At 43.4% G+C, this 20,925-nt stretch overlaps 2 protein-coding genes across 4 annotated transcripts; one reads left to right on the top strand and one right to left on the bottom strand.

Annotated features, from left to right (window-relative positions):
* Nucleotides 1-456: 456 nt before the first annotated feature.
* prrg1 (proline rich Gla (G-carboxyglutamic acid) 1) lies at nt 457-5,581 on the bottom strand. 3 transcript variants are annotated; one of them, XM_010866772.4, is made up of 6 exons: nt 5,497-5,549; nt 5,286-5,392; nt 4,902-4,983; nt 4,683-4,731; nt 3,840-4,003; nt 457-2,879 (listed from the first exon to the last, which is right to left on the bottom strand). In XM_010866772.4, exons 4-6 carry the CDS (start codon nt 4,690-4,692, stop codon nt 2,448-2,450), a joined length of 606 nt encoding a protein of 201 aa, XP_010865074.1. In that variant the 5' UTR covers nt 4,693-4,731; nt 4,902-4,983; nt 5,286-5,392; nt 5,497-5,549; the 3' UTR covers nt 457-2,447. The 3 variants fall into 3 exon arrangements, with proteins under 3 accessions (XP_010865074.1, XP_010865072.1, XP_010865075.1); XM_010866770.4 differs by lacking the exon at nt 5,286-5,392 and having other exon boundaries at nt 5,497-5,581; XM_010866773.4 differs by lacking the exons at nt 4,902-4,983; nt 5,286-5,392 and having other exon boundaries at nt 5,497-5,562.
* A 5,982-nt stretch (nt 5,582-11,563) lies between these two features.
* On the top strand, nt 11,564-20,776 carry tmem47 (transmembrane protein 47). The gene is made up of 3 exons (XM_010866774.3): nt 11,564-11,945; nt 18,865-19,005; nt 19,278-20,776. Exons 1-3 carry the CDS (start codon nt 11,720-11,722, stop codon nt 19,454-19,456), a joined length of 546 nt encoding a protein of 181 aa, XP_010865076.1. The 5' UTR covers nt 11,564-11,719; the 3' UTR covers nt 19,457-20,776.
* Nucleotides 20,777-20,925: the final 149 nt, after the last annotated feature.

Genomic DNA, 20,925 nt, shown 5'->3' with positions numbered 1-20,925 from the left:
GGCATTCTCAAGGGTTGCTCCTAGGCTCTGGAACTCTCTCCCCATCTTCCAGCAACACCTGAAAACTCATCTGTTCAAAATCGCCTTCCCCTGGACATTCCCAATCAAATTAATTTATTCCACTGAGCCAGTACGATCCACTGAGCCGAAAAGGAGAACTGTGAGATCAGTGTTCTCCATATTTAAAGCTTTTTACGGATTCATTTGGAATGTTATTAGATCAAAATTCAGGCTAAAGTTGGAAAACCAAGCTGGCAGTTTGTAGGTTGCAACATTTGTACTGCCTTCTGAAACATGTAAAGTCAACCCACTGACCTGTCGCTAAGCTCTGCTGACTCCTAGCATCAGTCAGTCATTCACATAGTGATTCAGATGAATGATAACCAGAATTGGTCAGCAACGTTAGCTGAAATGTCTCCAATATGAGGAAATTCAAGCATTCAGGAATACATGGTCAAATGTTTAGGCCTGTTTATGAATGGTAAATAAATCACTACATGGTTAAGTTTGAAAATAGAACATTTTCACAGGGTTGCTTCTGGTCTGCCAAAATTTTACTTTTTTGGTACATTTTGTTAAAGTTTTTATTAAAAATTAATTATTCTTGTTTAACATTTATTTAGAAGCACAGTTTTGCTTAATAATAAGGCATTGTAAAAACAGTATTTCAAAGGTTAACAGTGTAATTGTCACTGGCCAAAAACCAAACAGCCCAATCTACATGTCAGAGTCATTCCATAACCAATCAAAACACGTTGCTGTCATAACATTACACCCTTCATGTCATCATCTGAAATCCACATTTCCACTCAGGAGAAACGATCACCATACTCAGGTGTTTCTGTATAGAATATGGTGGGGGGGGTAGTCATCCAGACCGAACCATATAAAACCATTACGGGCCACTTCAATCATTCTAGACAAGTTATATGGACATCTGGACAAATGCCAAGGATCCACAGGTCAAGACAAACACCTCTGTGCTCTCAATCTGCCGTGAACAGATCAGAAAGCCCATACACCAGGGGTATTCAGATCTGGCCCTTGAGGCTAGTTCCACTCCATTTTTTAATTGCCACAATGTCCCTAGTCAGGGAGTTATTCAGATTTAAGACACCAGGTGGGTTGGAGAGCCCTGCCGTACACATTCACTATCCTCACAAATTAGAAACCCACGGGTTGTGGAAAATGCAGAATGACTGTGTCAACATTATCCAGACAAAGGCCAGGATGTCACCCGCGGAGAGCGGGCGACTGTACATAAGAAAACCATGTTCCCACATTGGCCTAAACAGTAAACCCAGCAGATGTTGGGCCCAATCGGAAATTACTTCTAAATGTCAAGAAACGTTACTTGCCAAATTTTACATAGTATTACAAAATATGTAATTAGTGTCTTAACGGGTGTAAGATGTGAGGTAAATCACTTGTAAATCCTATATACCTACAGGGCCACGTTGATATGTCATATCAATAATGCTAAACATCAGGCAGAGTTCTGCCTAGACGGTCAGCAGTTAGTCCCCCAGATGACATTATTGATGAGCAATGTGCTGGACAGAACCCGACAAAACAGACTGCATTGAGCCTGAATACTACAGTTGGTGAGTATTCAAGACCAAAGAACTTCGTTTGGACCTCAACAGAAAGTGCAAACAGTCAAAGCGAATACACTACATCGGTTCTAATGTAGTTACTGTCGTTATCTACAGTAAAAAAAGAAGCACTATCACTCAAGCCCACTGACACGCACAAACACACCATATTGCATGTATTCCCAACAAACATGACAGCTTCCGGTTGCTGCTCCATGTTCTTCAACTTCCATTTTCACGGTTCCCACGCAGGCCCAACAAGGCCACTCCTCAGGAGACACACGGGCTGGTACCCAAATGACGTCTTGTACCCCAGAACCCATAGGGATATGGTAAGAAGTAGTGAGCCAGGGGACGGTGTGGCATTTGGGACTTGAGGAAAAGGGTCTGAGAATCACAGTCTTGAACGCATTCCCTCTCTTGGACATGGAGCGTGTATACAACATGTGGCTAAAACATCACGGCAAGCAATTCTCTGTACGCGACACAACCTTGTTTCTCCCGCCGTTATTTTACACAATACATTACCCTGGCGTAAATGTATTGTACATTACCACCACACAAATGTCATGCGGCATTCCCATGCAGGCCCCTCCACGGCGGTCAGAACACACAGCTATGGTGGAACAGAGGAAGCTACGAAGGAGGAAACTAAATGTACATTTTGGTTTTGTGAAATCAAACTTTTGCTACTGCCCCCTCCATGGCTCCACCTCCTCCAAAGGTCAGCACAAGCCTGGGCGTTATGGCCTCCGACAGCTCTACGTTAGTGTAGTGTAGTAACGGGGGTGGGGGTGACGTAGCTGGGTGGAGCTGGTGGGGTGCGTTGAGACAGGGCCCGGGTTCGTCCCGTCACTTCCCCGGGCCAACGATGTCGTCGTACTGAGGCGGTGGCTCTGTCTCTACGTGCACGTCCATGTGGCCGACGGCCTCATCATAGGAGGGGGGCGGGTCTCCCCTGCTTCCTCGCGTGGACGTCACCCCTGAGCCCGGGTAGGCGGGGCCGCTGTCGACGCTGAGCTCAGAGTGGTCGTGGAGGTCCCGCCCCAACTGGTCCATGGAGACCACCGACAGGGTGGGGTCTCGGTGGGAGTGGCCCAGGGCGGGGCCGCGTTCCGAGCGCTTGCGGGAGTGGCAGCGCCACACGGTGACGGCCACGGCGGCGATGAGGAGGAGCACGAGGAGCAGGGGGAGGATCAGGTAGAGGGAGTGGACTCCTCCCACCACAGACTGCAGCCCGCCACTGGGGCTGCTCTCCCGCACGTACTCGTCCCAGAAACGTTGCTGCAGCCAATCAGAAAGAAGAGAGATATAACATCAGACCAATCCCAGGATAATCCCGCCTCCTAGACAGTGTTCCTTATCTGTCAGACACTAGGTTGTTTTGTAGGCCTAATGTTCAGCCTCATAATAGCTTCCTTGAAAAACACGGACACCTTGGTGATTCCCATACTGACAGACAAAACTCAAAGCCTGGAATAAACAGCAGACATCGACAACTTCCGTCATGTTATTTGATGCATTAGATTAACCTGTCAAGTCAATTGTACAAAATATGTATAAAACATGTTTTTCTACCCGGTGAAACCAATAAGTACAAACCTTCGAATAAAAGCTGAGAATCTATACTTTTTCTAATACAAACATTAAGTATAGTACAAAATGCACTGTCCTAATAATTACAGGCGGTACTGTATGGCCAATACTCCAAATCAAGGATAATCCAGACACTACGTGTTGCCTAAGTACAGCCCTGGATACATGTGCCACTCCCTCGACCCTTAAATAAGGCAACAAATGTCCATGTTGCAAACTAACAACAGTTCACTCTAAACTAAACGTGCGGTTTAGAAATCCAGAAATGCCAATTTCATCTGCAACATTCTGAATGTCAGAGTGTGTGTGTGTGTTGCATGAGCGCCTGACTTCCACCCCTGCCAACAGCTCCAGTAATGACCCTCTCCCTCATGGGCAGAACTCTCCCAGGGAACCAGCTGCACTTCCTGCTGATTGCCATCAACACTCCCAGAAAAGCAGGAACATTCCACAGGCCAGCGCGCCCGGAGTACGATTACACATGTTTTTGTCATGGAGCGTGTGTATCAATTAGGGGGCAGAAACACTACAAAGACCATAGTCCACCCGTGTGTGTGAGCCAGTGTTGTGTACAGAACAAAGGGTCATTACAATTTCATTTCCTGAATAGGCTGAATTAAAATGGAACTGAGCCTGTGCGTGACTCACAGTTTTCTCGTCGTTCTCAAAAGCCTCCCTGGCCTCCTCGTAGGTGCAGATCTCCTCCCTACACTCCCTTTGGATGTTTCCCTGACGGATCTCCTCCAGCAGGTAGCTGTTGTCCCTGCGCAGGCGTTTCAACACAGAGTTGGCCTGGTCAGACTGCACAAACACTAGGAGATGGATAGGAGATACATGGGAAACAGGTGGAGAGAAAAATGAGAATGGAGGGCGTGAGAGAGAGACATGTGGAGGGGGAGAAATGGAGAGAACGATGAGGGAGGAGAAAGAATGAGAATGGAGGGTGGAGGAGGAAGTGGGGAAAATGGAGAGGAGGAGAGGAGAGGTTGATCCAGAGCCAGTAGCAATGAGGGAACTGCCTACTAACTGCATATCTGTATAAAACAAAAGCTTCTTTGATTAGGACAACCAAGCCTGGCCAGAGAAAGTCAAAGTAGCACTGGAAATGAAGGGGACAGAGTAGCCCAGTGTTCAGCTGATCTGGGATCAGAACGGAGGAAGTAGACAGGACTTGGTTTAAAAAAAGGAACATCTGATAAAACTCACTGAAGAGAGTCTGTCAACATATGTATTTTTCAGGACAAACCAATGTACTCAGATAGCGCACATTAGACCTAAGGATAGCGCACATTAGACCTAAGGATAGCGCACATTAGACCTAAGGATAGCGCACATTAGACCTAAGGATAGCGCACATTAAACCTAAGGATAGCGCACATTAAACCTAAGGATAGCGCACATTAGACCTAAGGATAGCGCACATTAGACCTAAGGATAGCGCACATTAGACCTAAGGATAGCGCACATTAGACCTAAGGATAGCGCACATACCACTCGCCATGATTTCTGCTGCTTTTTTGCTGATGGCAGGTAACGGTGTCTGTAGACAGAAAAAAAATCAGTTACAGAAAATCGAAGTTATCAAACAGTTCTTTACTTCAGTCAATGAGAAAAAAAATGAGAGTTAGGTTAAGTTCTATAACAGGTGATACAGAGTTGTACATTATTATACATATAAAAACTACATAGTATACGGTAATAATAACTTACATGTTATTTAGACCACTTTTGCCATTACAGCATCTGAGTTGCCGTAGATAGAGTAGCTCACACTATTCCTCCTGACCGATACCTATTTCATGGAAATGTCCGTCACACGCAATGCACTGTAAACGTCAAACATCCGTAGCCAGCTAAAAGCTGAATGACCAAACGCTGACCAGGACTTCAGGGTACTGTTACGACCGAAATAGAACACCAGCACGACGAAAAAACAAAGCGTTGTACACGCCCGTCCGTTCTCTAAAAACGCGGCACAGGATGTGAATTCCCCAGCCTTTAATTACCAGAACAATAGTTACATAGCTAGGCCAACGTGAGATTGACGGCTTTATCAAATACATGGGTAGTCGTGGGGTTAAATAGTATACCTACCTAGATATATATTTGTGGATATGAGATTTCAGCAGGCAAGCTAACGTTCAGCTGGCTGCCAAGCGGAATTGTAAATTTCCCATGACGCTTAACCACATGAGTGCCTCCTATAATTTCAATGATTTAGAATTCCGCTTTAACAACGCACGACATAGTCAATTAATCAAGCTAATTGTCAAATCAAAATGGTAAATAACGGAACTTTATTTACCTGTTATCCTCGAATGCGGTCTAGGCTCCGATATCTGCTCGATGCTCAAGATGTTGCTACGCGTGCGCACAAATCTGTTGGAAAGAGGTTCGTTCTCCAGTTTAAAGGGACAGTCAGCATAACTTGGAACCAACGATAGATTTGTGTCATGACATTTTACTGGAATATAATCTCTTTGAGGTGTTATTTCTACACAGTATAGTTATTACTGTTAAAAGTGTAATATAAATATACCATACGGCTTCCTCAGGTGTCCTTATAAAGGAACCTAAGAGCAAACCGTTGTCCTTGCTAAATTCTCAACCAGACCCTTTTCCCATCAAGACCACCTAATTATCTCCCTTGCTCTAAATTGACTACCCTACTAACCTCTTCACATCACTGCTGTATGTGGTGAGCGTTCTGGCACGAATTGGCAATTGTGCAACTCCCACGTAGCTGCTATATTGGTGGTGGATGAGGTGAGATTCCTCTGTAATATGTGAACCACCTTCTGTCTAGAAAAGTATTGCATGAATCCAATCTATTATTATTATTATTTATTAGGAATTTAAGAGCCTGAAAACTGTTTGGTGCACAGTTACTGCAGGAGCTGATATATGTAGACCACCTTGTGTTGAAGGGATAGTTAAGTAAAATACATACACTGGTTTCCTAATTCTGTATGTATACGATCAACACAAGGTACAACAGCAAACAATTCTTGAGTTTAGTTTACCTGGCAGTGGCTGGCTCTGTTTGCAAAAGCAAATAGTTTTGCATTTGGGCACAAATCCCATTTCAGGTCATAAGACTGCTAAAACGAAGCTCTCGATTTACCGGTCAATCTACGTTCCTACTCTTACCTATGGTCATGAGCTTTGGGTCATGACCGAAAGGACAAGATCCCGGATACAGGCGGCCGAAATGAGCTTTCTCCGCAGGGTGGCTGGGCGATCCCTTAGAGATAGGGTGAGAAACTCGGTCATCCGGGAGGAGCTCAGAGTAGAGCCGCTGCTCCTCCACAGAGAGGAGGAGGGGTCAGCTGAGGTGGTTTGGGCATCTGTTTCGGATTCCTCCGGAACGCCTTCCTGGGAAGGTGTTCCGGTCCCATCCCACCGGGAGGAGACCTCGGGGAAGACTTAGAACACGCTGGAGGTACTATGTCTCCCGGCTGGCCTGGGAACGCCTCGGTGTCCCCCCGGAAGAGCTGGAGGAAGTGTCTGGGGAGAGGGAAGTCTGGGCATCTCTGCTTAGACTGCTGCCCCCGCGACCCGGCTCCGGATGAAGCGAAAGAAAATGATGATGATGATGATGAAGACAGCTATAAGTATATTTAAATATTCCTTAATAATTCATTACTACCTTTGCTGAGCTTCACAATATATTTGAAAAACTTGTGGAAGATTTGGACATGATATGCAAAAACATGATTTTATTTGATCCAATATTTGAATGGGATTTGTGACTTGTGAAGGAAACAAATCCAAGAAAGCATGGATTGCCGTCATATCTTGTCTATACACTGGTTACAGGATAAGGACACAATGTGCAATTTGGGTGAACTACCCTTTTATTGATTAGATGCACCAGGAAGCATGGCCTATCAAATCTGATTTACTGTGTTTCCATGGTCTTGCACACATTGATTTCTTAGTCTATTTCAATCAATGCATGCACTTCTCTTTAGTTTAGTCAGCATGTATTGTGGCCTACCTGGGCACTGAGCAGTTGGATGTTTTGAAGGTACAGGTGCTTTGTTTCCCTGAAATCATGAGATAAATATCACAGTACCATTAGAACATTGACCAACACATTCACCTGTAGTAGCTAACATAACACTGACCAACACATTCACCTTTAATAGCTAACATAACACTGACCAACACATTCACCTTTAATAGCTAACATAACATTGACCAACATATGCACCTGTAATAGCTAACATAACATTGACCAACACATGCACCTGTAATAGCTAACATAACATTGACCAACACATGCACCTGTAATAGCTAACATAACATTGACCAACACATGCACCTGTAATAGCTAACATAACATTGACCAACACATGCACCTGTAATAGCTAACATAACATTGACCAACACATGCACCTGTAATAGCTAACATAACATTGACCAACACATGCACCTGTAATAGCTAACATAACATTGACCAACACATGCACCTGTAATAGCTAACATATCATTGGCCAACACATTCACCTTTAATCGCTAACATCAGACAGGCTAAACGTGGCGCATTTCAATCTTCTGAACTCGCTGCACTGATGTCAGAAGTAAGATACTACTCCCTTGAGGCCGGTGTGTGTGTGTGTGTGTGTGTGTGTGTGCGTATGTGTGTGTGTGCATGTGCGTATGATGTCCCAAACAGATGTTGTGATTGATGTTTCGTGTTGTCGGGACTCGGGGGGCTTTTGTTTTAGTGTGTGATGCTGATCCACTGACTACCTTGTTGTTCCCCTGAGAGCCTTCTGATTAGAATCTATAATCATCAGAGATGATGTGGAAAGACTTTGCCACAAGGCCCAGTCGTCCTAGAATCCTAAAACACCCAGAAACAACACACAAAGATAAGTTTACACACAAAAAAGTGTAAATATATGCATGTAGTCAATGCCACGCATACTCAGAGACATTGGAATTCATACATTATTTTAAGCAAAAAACTAACTAACACAGGGCCCTACTCAAAACACTCACGTTTACATACTTATGCTTTAACTTGGTGTGGTTCAAACCTTAATATCAGACTTTGGGTCACCCCTTCCACTGTTATGTATTAGTTCAAACTTTTTCCTTGTTAGATATGAGGTATCATTCATGATGCATGAAAGCTTAGAAAAAGTCAATTCATTTTAAGACTTAAAAATATATATTTTTAATTATATTCAAAATGGCTTATTAAACATCTATCTGATGAAATATTTAGTATTTGGAATTGACACACAAGCCATTGCCCATTAGTTTAATACACATGAGAGTGAAATGAACCATGAATCATATCAAATAATTGCCCTCATCAGAAACCAACTTGTTGATTGCAGAATTGCACTTGAAATCAAATTACAGCTTTAGAACTAATTGCCTCCCACAGTACGAATCAAATGTCTTTAGCAATGGGATAGTCTTTCCCTCTCTAAAACAAATTATAATACCTAATTACAGGAAACTTCCTTGAGGAAATGCATATTTTAGGACAAATTATAAAAATGGGTTTGCGTCCCCTGTATCCAACTGAGAGTCAGAATACTATTCTAGCCAAAATACACTTCATGGAAAAAAACACCACAGGAAATCTTCATCTGGAATTTAATAGAAATGAACCGTACATGCACCAGCTGGACGTATAAAAGTTGGTATTTAATGCTAGGTTGAGCATGTTGGGATTAGAACTGACACCTGTTGCACCAAATAAAATAAAAACTATTAGGCTAGATAAATCTGGGGTAAACAATGCGCGTTCATGAGATCAGGAGATTTCCGGTGATAGTTGCTAGGCAGCGCTCTTTGCTCAGATACAATTTGTTCCTGACGAACACTGGACCAAAACGGGATAGCTAGCTAATTTATTAGGTGCAATGGAGACAAAGAAAAGCAAAAAAATTATTCAGACTCGTAAATAACGAAAATCGTAGAGCTGTACAGTAAATATCGCAAAATCCTGACATCAAAAGTCTTACATCCTAACAATCAAAAATAATACCACTTCAAATCGAAAGAAAATAGCCCATAGCCCCGTTCCCACCTACAACCAACGCACTGCGATACACAAGAAGTTAATTCATTTCTAATGAAACGCTAATTGGCTTACAGCATACAGTACAGAATCAGTTGCAGAATGTTTGGCCTAATGCAAGCGTTAGATTTCAATACTCAGAACGCATTGATTCTCAACAGATGTTGCATGCTGCTTTTTATAAAATGGAGAATAATTTTCACTGAACATGTTTTGTGTCAAGTAGCTACCTACACAGGATACCAATTAATGGCTAGTTTTCATATAATTATGTTAGCAAGCTGCTAGAGCTTGCTAACATAATTATATGGTTTCCAGACTTCATAGACTTTTCATCCCTGTATTAGTCCCATTTCTCATGAAAACTCAACTACATAAGATGGCCTTTATTACAAGCCCTTTACTTTAGATTGTTTAGTTCCTAATTCCAGTTATGGTATTAAACACTACAAATCGATTACATTCTTCTTACCAGAGACAAATGACCATGGGCGTTCAACTTGACAAATGAAATCCTGTTACTTGGTGTCCCTTTTGGTCCGTGGTCCTACCATCTGGAACAGTTGGTCGTATTGGCCTTGCTCCAGACAAAATTAGCTCCTAAAAGTTTACCTGGCAGTGGCTGGCTCTGTTGGCAAAAACTAAAAGCAGAAGCTCTTCAATCAGTATGTGAAAATCCCTAACCTGTTTTCAGGACACAGTTGCTGCAGGAGCTGATATATTTGTCGAGATTCCTTTGCAGGCAATGACGGCTTGATGTCTGGAATCCATGGACATCACCAAATGCTGGGTTTCCTCCTTTGTGATGCTTTGACAGGTCTTTACTGCAGCTGTCTTCAGGTGTTGTTTGTTTGTGGGTCCTTTTGCCTTAAGTTTTGTCTTCAGTAAGTGAAATACATGCTCAATCGGGTTGAGATCAGGTGACTGACACGGCCATTGCAGAATATTCAACTTCTTTGGGTCATTGTCCATCTGTAAAGTGAAGCGTCATCCAATCAACTTTGCTGAATTTGGCTGAATATATATCCCTATGCACTTCAGAATTAATCTGGCTGCTTCTGTCTTCTGTCACATTATCTATAAACACTGGTGACCCAGTGCCATGAGCCGTTCCAAGGCTTCTCCAAACTTTTTTCTTCCCATCATTCCAGCTCAGGTTGACCTTAGTTTCATCTGTCCAAAGAATGCTGTTCCAGAACTGAGCTGGCTTTTTTACATGTTTTTTGGCAAAGTGTAATCTAGCCTTTCTATTCTTGAGACTTATGAATGGTTTAAACCTTGTGGGGAACCCTCTGTATTTGCTCTCATGAAGTCTTCTCTTTATGGTAGACTTGGATAATGATAATCCTACCTCCTGGAGAGTGTTCTTCATTTGGCTGAATGTTGTGAAGGGGGTTTTCTTTACCATGGAAAGAATCCTATGATCATCCACCACTGTTGTCTTTCGTGGACGTCCAGTCCCTTTTGTGTTTTACTGAGTGAGTTCTTTTTTTCTCAGAATGTACCAAATTGTTCATTTGGCCACTCCTAATGTTCCTGCTATTTCACTGATGGCCTGTTTCATTTGCATTGAGAGCTCTTTTGACCGCATGTTGTGGGTTCATAGCAACAGCTTCCAGATGCAAATGCCACAACTGGAATCAACTCCAGAACTTTTACCTGCTTAATTGGTGAAGAAATAACAAAGGAATTAGACTGCACTTTAAGCCAATATTCATTATTTAACTGTAACTTCAATATATTTTGGTAAACAGACCAAATAACAAAACTTGTGTCAGTGTCCAATTATTTCCGGACCTATGTATACACTGATAGATGATATTGATAAAATCTCAGCATCAACTTCCAGTAACAACATCTGCATGAAATGTAAACATTTTGAGTGTTGTCTTTATGGACATCAAAAAAGAATCTGCTACAAACATCAGTAAGACTAAATTGACAATGGATTGAAGGCAAACATCTGCGCGAGCAAGTCGAGGTAATGGAGAATACAGTGCGTGAAGGGGGTACCATTCTGGCAGTGGGCCGGTACCACTATGCCCACCAGATCCATGTCTTTTACCCCAGTGTGTTTCTGGGGCACTCCCGAATTACAAATTAAGCTGTGGGTTTCACCTTAGCTGAATACTTCCCTGTGTAAAATATACCAACTGACTCCAAAATTAGACAGTGAATGGTTCTAAACACATTCTTCCTGCTTTAAGCTGCTGTTTTTCAGAGAGGAGAGTTACTTCTGGAAAGAGGATCCCGTGGCTGTTTCAGGCACTAGGACCCTGCAGGTATCGCTCTGCGATATTTCAGTAGCGCGCTGTGCAGTAGCAGTACAATAGCTGCAGCGGCGTCCCTGACGCGCAGAGGATGCCCACCTTCAACTCACGTAGGGGCAATATTCACAAATTCCTGTTTTGCGACCGGACAAAAAAACGGTGTTAGGAGAAAGATACTTCATAGGTACTTTTGTTTATTCCAAACTCCATCCATGGCTTCATCCGTGAGTGGAGCGGAGGAGGTGCGCGTGTCGGCGTTGACGCCCCTGAAGTTAGTGGGTTTGGTGTGTGTCTTCCTTGCGCTCTGCCTGGATTTCGGGGCTGTGTTGAGCCCTGCTTGGGTGACGGCGGATAACCAGTATTACTTGTCTCTGTCGGAATCCTGCTGGAAGCCTGTTACCTCGGACACATGGCAGTGCCACACCACGCTCGAAACAGGTGAGACCTGTCACATGCTCCCGAAAGTCAACAAAGTTGTTAGTATGTTGTTACTGTTCGACATGCCCACGGGCGTCTATACTGGGCTTTTGTTAAGGAAAAAAGTAGTAATTATGTTTTGATTTTGAGTACGAGTTTACCACAGTCACATTAAAAAACATCCACTGAGATGCATAGGAATTCAGGGATGACGGGACCCCTGCTACCCAGTCGGCTAGTGCATCAGCACAATTACTGTTTTTCTCTTTGCGCAACAAATAATTTATGATCTGCCTAAAATTTTGCAATAGCAGGAGCATCGTTTTTCTTAATATAGATCTTCCCCATTCAGTCGAGTTGGGTACGCTGGCTCTTTAAATATTAAATAGTTTAATATAAAATGTAAATGAGTCATCCTAATTATAGACTTTATAAACTATGAGCATATAAAATAGTTAATTTAGTTAACATCTTTTCTATTTGCCCAGCGCGGCAGTAGAGGATGTGGGAATTTTGCCTGGCGAGCGGCGGTCCAGCTGGGGTTTCATTGGGCCTTTGTTGCCCACAAAATAAGCCTTTGTTGGGGTTCCACTGCCGGCCAAAGAGCGAGGGACACTTTGTGAAGCAAACTCCCCCGAGATCCAAATGCTGGAAGATTAGTAACCAGGGAAACGAGTGGGACATTTAAGAAATGCTGTTTTCACCCCGAAAACGAGGACTTCATGGAAGCTTTTGTGAAAACAAGCTGTGTTTTTGTTACTACACCTTATGTGTTTAATTTCTCCCTTCATCAATCTTTTGGCTTCGGATACTTGTCTCCTGTGTGTTATGGAGGCAGTGATTGAGTGTTTTGGTTTCTGTGATTAGGAACTGATGGGTCATTTGGGTCCCTCTCCTCTCGCCTGTCTCTTTGAGTCCTTATAAAGTAATGCAGTCTCTGTGTCAGCATACCACACTAACTGCAGACAGAAAACTGCCCATTTTCTCAGACTGGCTCTGCTCTAGACTCGGCCTACGCGCTGTACTGACTCCAGGTAATCGGTCAATTTCTCCGCTATTTGCCTGAGAGTGTCACTCACGGGGCATTAAAATGTGTTGTTAGTACTGAAATGGCCCTCTTGGTAAACTGAATAACAAATTCTACTGGGCTTTTGTGAACAGACCCAACAATTCGTTGATACACTCAGCACAGGCTTTTTCCAGGTTGACATGCTTAAATGTTGATACCATTTAATTTAGAGGGCAAATTGACATGGATGAGACATGCATACACACATCACCCCCCCTATTCACCATCTTTATTAGACATGAATACACACATCACCCCCCCTATTCACCATCTTTATTAGACATGAATACACACATCATCCCCCCTATTCACCATCTTTATTAGACATGAATACACACATCATCCCCCCTATTCACCATCATTATTAGACATGAATACACACATCATCCCCCCTATTCACCATCATTATTAGACATGAATACACACATCATCCCCCCTATTCACCATCTTTATTAGACATGAATACACACATCACCCCCCCTATTCACCATCTTTATTAGACATGAATACACACATCATCCCCCCTATTCACCATCTTTATTAGACATGAATACACACATCATCCCCCCTATTCACCATCTTTATTAGACATGAATACACACATCACCCCCCCCTATTCACCATCATTATTAGACATGAATACACACATCATCCCCCCTATTCACCATCATTATTAGGCATGAATACACACATCATCCCCCCTATTCACCATCTTTATTAGACATGAATACACACATCATCCCCCCTATTCACCATCATTATTAGACATGAATACACACATCATCCCCCCTATTCACCATCTTTATTAGACATGCATACACACATCATCCCCCCTATTCACCATCTTTATTAGACATGCATACACACATCATCCCCCCTATTCACCATCATTATTAGACATGAATACACACATCATCCCCCCTATTCACCATCTTTATTAGACATGCATACACACATCATCCCCCCTATTCACCATCTTTATTAGACATGCATACACACATCATCCCCCCTATTCACCATCATTATTAGACATGAATACACACATCATCCCCCCTATTCACCATCTTTATTAGACAAGCATTCACACAGGGTCGAGTCAAATGCGTAATGGGGTTAACGTTTTCTCAGGAATGTGGAGTGTCTGTGTGAAAGGTTTTGCCCTGACGCCAGGTCAGTGAGAGGGAAGGAATCAATGTGGAGTGTCTGTGTGAGCACCAAGCGTTGCATGACCAGTCATTATTAGTGCTACTTACACCTACTTCAAAGGTGATGGATGGTGGTGGAATATAGAGAAGAGGAATAACTGTCTCAGGACTCAGCAGTGAAACATTTATTCCCTTTAGGGCAAGGCTGTCAAACTCATTTTGCCCCAGGCATTTGGCCATCAACAAAGTCTGGTGGGGCTGCACTGGAAATGTATTTTTGTCAAAATATGCTGTCAGTTGTCGTGTCCACACTGTCAGTGCTCCCTGACTTTTATGTCTGTGATTATTACTGATCTGGACAAAGGCAAAAGAAAACATGAATGTACGTCTATTATCGTTTCTACAGTTGGAAAATGTTGACGGGTTCCTTAATCACTTCCCTCCCCACAATAAAGTACACAAACATTTTTATAACCCAAAGCACCAGCTGGCCAGGCTGGACCCCCTCAGTCTCAGGCTGCACCCCCTCATTGGCCCGATGTTTGAGACTTCCGCTCTGTGGTGTTAGACTGAGAATACCCCTGAAGACCAATCTAAAATAACGTGAACAGTTCAATTGAAAAACAAACTGACATTTCTGAGAGAATTTTTTTTTTTTTAAATCACAACCTGGTTGCATTAGTTCAACCTTGATTTCATCAGACCATAACACATATTCTCATGTGTTTTTGGGGGACTTGATGTTTGTTTTTGCAAACTTGAGCTGGGATTGGATGTTTTTCTCTGTAAGAAAAGTCTTCCGTCTTGCCACCCATAGCCCATTCATAGCCCATTCATATGAAGAATACGGGAAATTGTTGTCACATGTAGCACACAGCCAGTACTTGCCAGAAATTGCTGCAGTTCTTTTAATGTTGCTGTAAGCCTCTTGGAAGCCTTACCAGTTTTCTTCTCGTTTTTACATCCAGTTCTTGGTATTGTCTCTGTTGCACCATATTTTCTCCACTTGATGATGACTGTCTACACTGTGTTCCACTGTATATCTAATGCTTTGGAAATTCTTCTGTACCCTTCTCCTGACTGATATCTTTCAACAATGAGATCCCTCTGATGTTTTGAAAGCTCTCTGCGGACCATGGCTTTTGCTCTGGGATGCAACTAAGAAAATGTCAGGAAAATCCTACTAGAACAGCTGAACTTTATTTGTGATTAATCAGAGTCACTTTAAATGATGGCAGGTGTGTAATGACTTCTATTTAACATGAGTTTGAATGTGATTGGTTTATTCTCAACACTGCCACATTCCCCAGTTATAAGAGGGTGTGCACACTTATGCAACCAGGTTAAGGTTTTAATTTTAAATTTTTCCCCGTTGAAGATTTCCATTTGTTTTTCAATTTAATTGTTCACATTAAATGTCACATTAACAGTGGAAAAGGTTCTGACATGATTTATCTTTGTCTCATTATTTTACATCACAAAAATCTGGCATTTCAACAGGGGTGTGTAGACTTTTTATATCCACTGTATATTACCAAAGTGTTGGTGTTTCGTCACCATCCCCATCGTATTATTTTGTGTTGTCTTATCTCTTTTTTTCTTTATATTAGTTTACTGCTAGCCAGGAGTTTTCCTGGGGAAGCAGAGATCCAAGTAGCCTACTCTCTATTTAGAACTGTGTGCTGGGAGATTTAATTAACGATCAGATTGGATCTCACATATCTCCATCCACCATCACACAGGACATTGGCAGGCTCCCAAAAATCTGTTCCTTTTTACCAGAGCTCAAACTTTACTGCACTAGATAGGGAATAGGGCACATTGTGGAGACTTAGATTAATAGCTGACGCTTCCTGCCCTTGCAACACTGAAGCTCCAGGGTGTATTTCTCACAGGGTCAGGGGTTAGGGGTTAGGGATTAGGGTCAGGGTCAGGGTTAGGGTCAGGGTTAGGGTTAGCATCTGGGCCTGTTCCAAACCTCTTAGCCTCTGAGTTTGTGTTCTGCTTCCTCAGGACTGATACAGACTGATAATGACTGCTTGTAGGTCCTGACACTGTAGTTCTTGTCTGATGGCAAAAAAAACAAATTCCCAAAATTATTACAAGATGACTGGAAAGACTATTTAGAAATAGAAACAACCAGAAGGTTGTGTAGCTGTTGGAGAAGCAGCCGATGAGGTTGCTTCTCTGTTGGAGAAGCAGCCAATGAGGTTGCTTCTCTGTTGGAGAAGCAGCCAATGAGGTCACACCACATGAGAGGTCGCTGCCATTCAGTACCTCGTTATTAAAGCACTGGGGTTCTGCTTTTTGTGGGTTCCCGTCAGCTTCCTGTGATGACAGGTCCAAGTTGTAGAAGCCATATTTAGTCAAAGAAGTGAATGGTTGTTTATGCTTGAGCAGCTTGGCATGTAAAATGAAGTTCCCTCTGACAGGAGTGGTAGTTTAAGCAGCTTACACACTTATTATCCAATGGTTTGGTGATTGCTTTGCAATAGAGACCAATAACTTTTATCCGCTTAGCTGTCATTGTTATTGTTTTTAAATGTCCTCTTTCTAAACATCGTGTTCAGGCCAGCACTCCACTCACTTGTATTCCAGAATTAAGTTTTATAATTATAAAACAACTTTGGTAATCAACCTCATAATAACCTCCCTTGTTTGTTTACATGCACCCCACACACAGCCATTACAGATGAACTGCAGTTTAGAGACCTGTACTGGCAACTGTTAAACAGTTAGAGGTACAGGATGTCACTCAGTTTACACGCCAGCAGATATATAAATCAAATCTGATGAAATCTAAACTTTAGAAACTTTTCCGACAACTCAAATCCAACATATGTTTATAATGTTCCTTCACTGCAGCGTGATGATCAAATTAAGATAATTCATTGCTAGTTTTATCAGTAGGCAGTCCATCAGTCGAGTCAACCAGTTTATACTCTAAGGTCTTTTAAGACCACGTGGAAGCCAGTGAGAACTAGAGCACCTTTCATATTGTTTAAGTTGTTTGAGACGAGCTAGCTCACTAAGGTTAGGATTGGGGTAGGAGATGCTGCTCCTTGATCAGCACCTATGGGACAACATCCAATGAAACATATTGCCATTGCCCTACCATTTCCTTCCACATACAGTATCACCAACTAGCTTTAGACCCCTCCCAGACCCCTCCCAGACCCCTCCCAGACCCCTCAGTCTCTGGCCCCCATTGACTGTTATGGCTGCTAGCATTCCAGCCAGGACTGAGTGCTATTTCTAGTGTCATCTTAGAAACACTAAGACTTCTGATGTCTCTGGACCAGACAGACAGAACAGATACCTATAATCAGAGTCCGACAGATAATATCCAATTCTGCTGCTTCACTGGGATCTGTTGAGACGCCTAGCAGTGAGATATAGTGTGTTTTTGTACGTAAGAAAAAGATGTGTGTGTGTGTGTGTTAGTTTTGGTCTATTTCTGCTGTGTTTGGTATGTTATTGCAGCGTAGGGTTAACATTCTTGGACCGTATGCTGTTCTGTTAACATGGATCACCAGGCTAATAACCCCACGAAAACACTTTCCTGGCAAACCACTGAAAGATTCTCAAAACACTGTTCTGTGGGATGAAAGCCTGCCGTTACAGAGGGGGGGTGCAGTGGGATGAAAGCCTGCCGTTACAGAGGGGGGGTGCAGTGGGATGAAAGCCTGCCGTTACAGAGGGGGGGGTGCAGTGGGATGAAAGCCTGCCGTTACGTAGGGGGGGTGCAGTGGGATGAAAGCCTGTCGTTAAAGGGGGGGGTGCAGTGGGATGAAAGCCTGTCGTTACGTAGGGGGGGGTGCAGTGGGATGAAAGCCTGCCGTTACAGAGGGGGGGTGCAGTGGGATGAAAGCCTGTCTTTAAAGAGGGGGGGTGCTGTGGGATGAAAGCCTGCCGTTACGTAGGGGGGGTGCAGTGGGATGAAAGCCTGTCGTTACGTAGGGGGGGGTGCAGTGGGATGAAAGCCTGCCGTTACGTAGGGGGGGGTGCAGTGGGATGAAAGCCTGTCGTTACAGAGGGGGGGTGCAGTGGGATGAAAGCCTGCCGTTACGTAGGGGGGGGTGCTGTGGGATTTTTCACTTGAATGACGGTCATGTAAGTGATTGTGTCCATTTTCACTTGCTCGCCGTGTTGAAAGGAAAAGGCTCTATTCCACGGCATCCGGGTAACCGACATCTTCAAAGCAAACTCTGTGCCAAGGGAAACTGTAATCCCCGTTCCCTGTTCTTTAAATGGCTATTGCCAACATCAGCTGACTTTAGCTACCATGAAATGGGGCAATTTCAAATAGAGGTGCTACTGTAGACCAGTGGTTCCCAACCCTCTCCTGGGGCCCCACAGCCATTCCATCTATTAGATGTATCCCTCAGCTAGCACACCTGAATCAACTTAACAGGTAAGTGTTTGTTAATTCGTTGAATCAGGTGAGCTAGCTCTGGGATACATCTAACAGATGGAATGGCTGTGGGGCCCCAGGAGAGGTTTGGGAACCACTGCTGTAGACAACTGAGCAGGGCTTTCTGAGCCAATTCCCTCTCACTCCCCCTCTCTCTTTGTTCCTGTCTGTTTCTATCTCTCTGTCTCACCCTCCCACTCTCTCTGTTCCTGTCTCACCCTCCCTCTTTCCCTCTCTCTATGTTTTCATCTCTCTGTCTCTCCCTCCCTCTTTCCCTCTCTCTCTTTTTCTGTCTCTCTGTCTGCCTTTCAGACTGGCAGATTGCCACGTTGGCTCTTCTCCTGGGTGGTGCTGTCCTGATCCTGTTCTCCTTCCTTGTGGCCCTGGTGTCAGTCTGTGTTGGTTCCAGGAGCCGTTGCTACAAACCCATCGCTGTCATGCTGTTTGCAGCAGGTATGGTATAGTATGGTTTAGAATGGTATAGCATATATGTTAAGGTATGATATAGTATATTATGGTATAGCATAGTATGGTATATTATGTTATAGTATAATATGGTTTAGAATGGTATATTATGGTATAGCATAGTATGTTATGGTGCAGTTTGGTATATTATGGGACAGTATAATATGGTACATTATGGTGTCTTTTACTGATCTTAATGGAAGCATTCGCTCCATGGCTGGTGTCTGTCTCTGCTTCACTAACACCTTTCCTCCTAACAGTGGTACTTCAGGTTTGCAGTCTGATCCTCTTCCCTGTCAAGTTCATTGAGACCATCAGCCTGAGGATATACCACGAGTTCAACTGGGGCTACGGCCTGGCCTGGGGGGCCACTATCTTCTCCTTTGGAGGGGCCATTCTGTACTGCCTGAACCCCAAAAACTATGAAGACTACTACTAAAACCTGGCAGGACGAGGAAAGGAAGAGTGCCCTGACACACCCTCATGTTCTTCCACACTCAATGTGATTGAAAAGCAGAAGAGAAATCACTACCCACTTGTTCCCTTCCAACATTGTGATAGACAAATGGTGTCTACACAACTTGATATTCCCACACATGCACTGTGATAGAAGAGGACTACGCAATTTGATGTTGTCTTAATAAAATGTCCAGTCTGTTGACACCCACAGACTGGAGATGCAACATTCAGACTGCCACAATACCCTAACATAGCAGATGGTTGGCTTACAGGCTTCTGACTAAACACAGTGTGAGGTTGCGGTGTGGTTGAGAAGCCAATCAGGCCGTTCAGTGGAACGATAATGACCAATCAGCTCCATCAGTGAAACAATCTGAGCCAACTGTAAAGCTGCCTTAATATGAGAGCTCCAGCAGGAGTTGGCAGGCACAGTGCAGTGTTTTTAATACACCCGAGAGGACAGACGGAATACCTGACCTCACTGACGACAGGGACAACCAGTTGACCAATGAAATAAGACTGTTGAGTGATGGAAACACACACACACAAATCAGAGAGGAGGGTCCAGATGGAAAGTCTTCCTGTGGAGAAAGGAAATTGGGATGCATGCCATTACCTTCACTGTGATCGTCTTTGCTTGTGCCTCAGCTCATATCTGAAACAGGACTTGGTAGGTTAAGGAAGGAAGCATTTAGCTAGTAGGATTTCTTTCACCAAACACGCTCCTACTAAATCTTAGATTAATGCAGCTGAAAGGGGACAAGGACATGAACCCCCCAGACTATTGTTTCTCATCCTGGTGTCACTAAAAGCTCGGCATGCTGGGTAAGGCCCTTAGAGAAGCTTAGAGGATGCATTCCTTATGTATTTCCCATTACAGAATCTGCAAGGGTTTTAATACAGGGAAGTGATATGATCACTCTGCATGTACTCGTGATGCCTCTTACTCACTTCTGTTCATCCCAAACAGCACACTATTCCCTACATGAGGCACTAGTTTTAAATGAGGATCCCTGGTGGAGTTGCGCTACACTATATAGTGACTAGGGGGCCATTTGGGACAATAGATGTGGAGGTCTCTTAACACAGCAGGATTGTAGAAAACAAGTAGCTCCAGAACATATGCTCCTTTCTCAGTTTTACCCAGTAGGGGCTTCACATTGGGTGCAGTAATATCCACAAGGGTTGAGTGTGTCCCCGTGTTTGAGGTAGAAGGCGTGAGTGTAAAGGAGTGTGTGTGTGGATTGCATGCGGCACTCTTCTGTCAGCTACTAAACACAATAAAACAGATAATGAAAAAGACAAGTCAATTGTGTACGCTTCTCAATTGTGTGTGGGGGTGGCAAAGTCCAAGCAAACGATAATGCATGAAATGAAATGCCACTAAAAACAAACTACAGTAAAAAAGTTTTTCATGAGCCCCCAGAAACTACCGGAACTACAACATTC

This window comes from Esox lucius, chromosome 8 (genome assembly GCF_011004845.1).
Source record: "Esox lucius isolate fEsoLuc1 chromosome 8, fEsoLuc1.pri, whole genome shotgun sequence".
Lineage (NCBI taxonomy): Eukaryota > Metazoa > Chordata > Actinopteri > Esociformes > Esocidae > Esox > Esox lucius.
This window is presented reverse-complemented; position numbering and strand designations above follow the sequence as displayed.

Coding starts and splice junctions, on each gene's coding strand:
- prrg1 (XM_010866770.4), bottom strand. Junction 2,880..3,839: donor TTGAGAACGACGAGAAAACT/GTGAGTCACGCA, acceptor GATTGGCTGCAG/CAACGTTTCTGGGACGAGTA.
- tmem47 (XM_010866774.3), top strand. CDS start 11,720: ATGGCTTCATCCGTGAGTGGAGCGGAGGAGGTGCGCGTGTCGGCGTTG. Junction 11,946..18,864: donor CCACACCACGCTCGAAACAG/GTGAGACCTGTC, acceptor TCTGCCTTTCAG/ACTGGCAGATTGCCACGTTG. Junction 19,006..19,277: donor TGTCATGCTGTTTGCAGCAG/GTATGGTATAGT, acceptor TCCTCCTAACAG/TGGTACTTCAGGTTTGCAGT.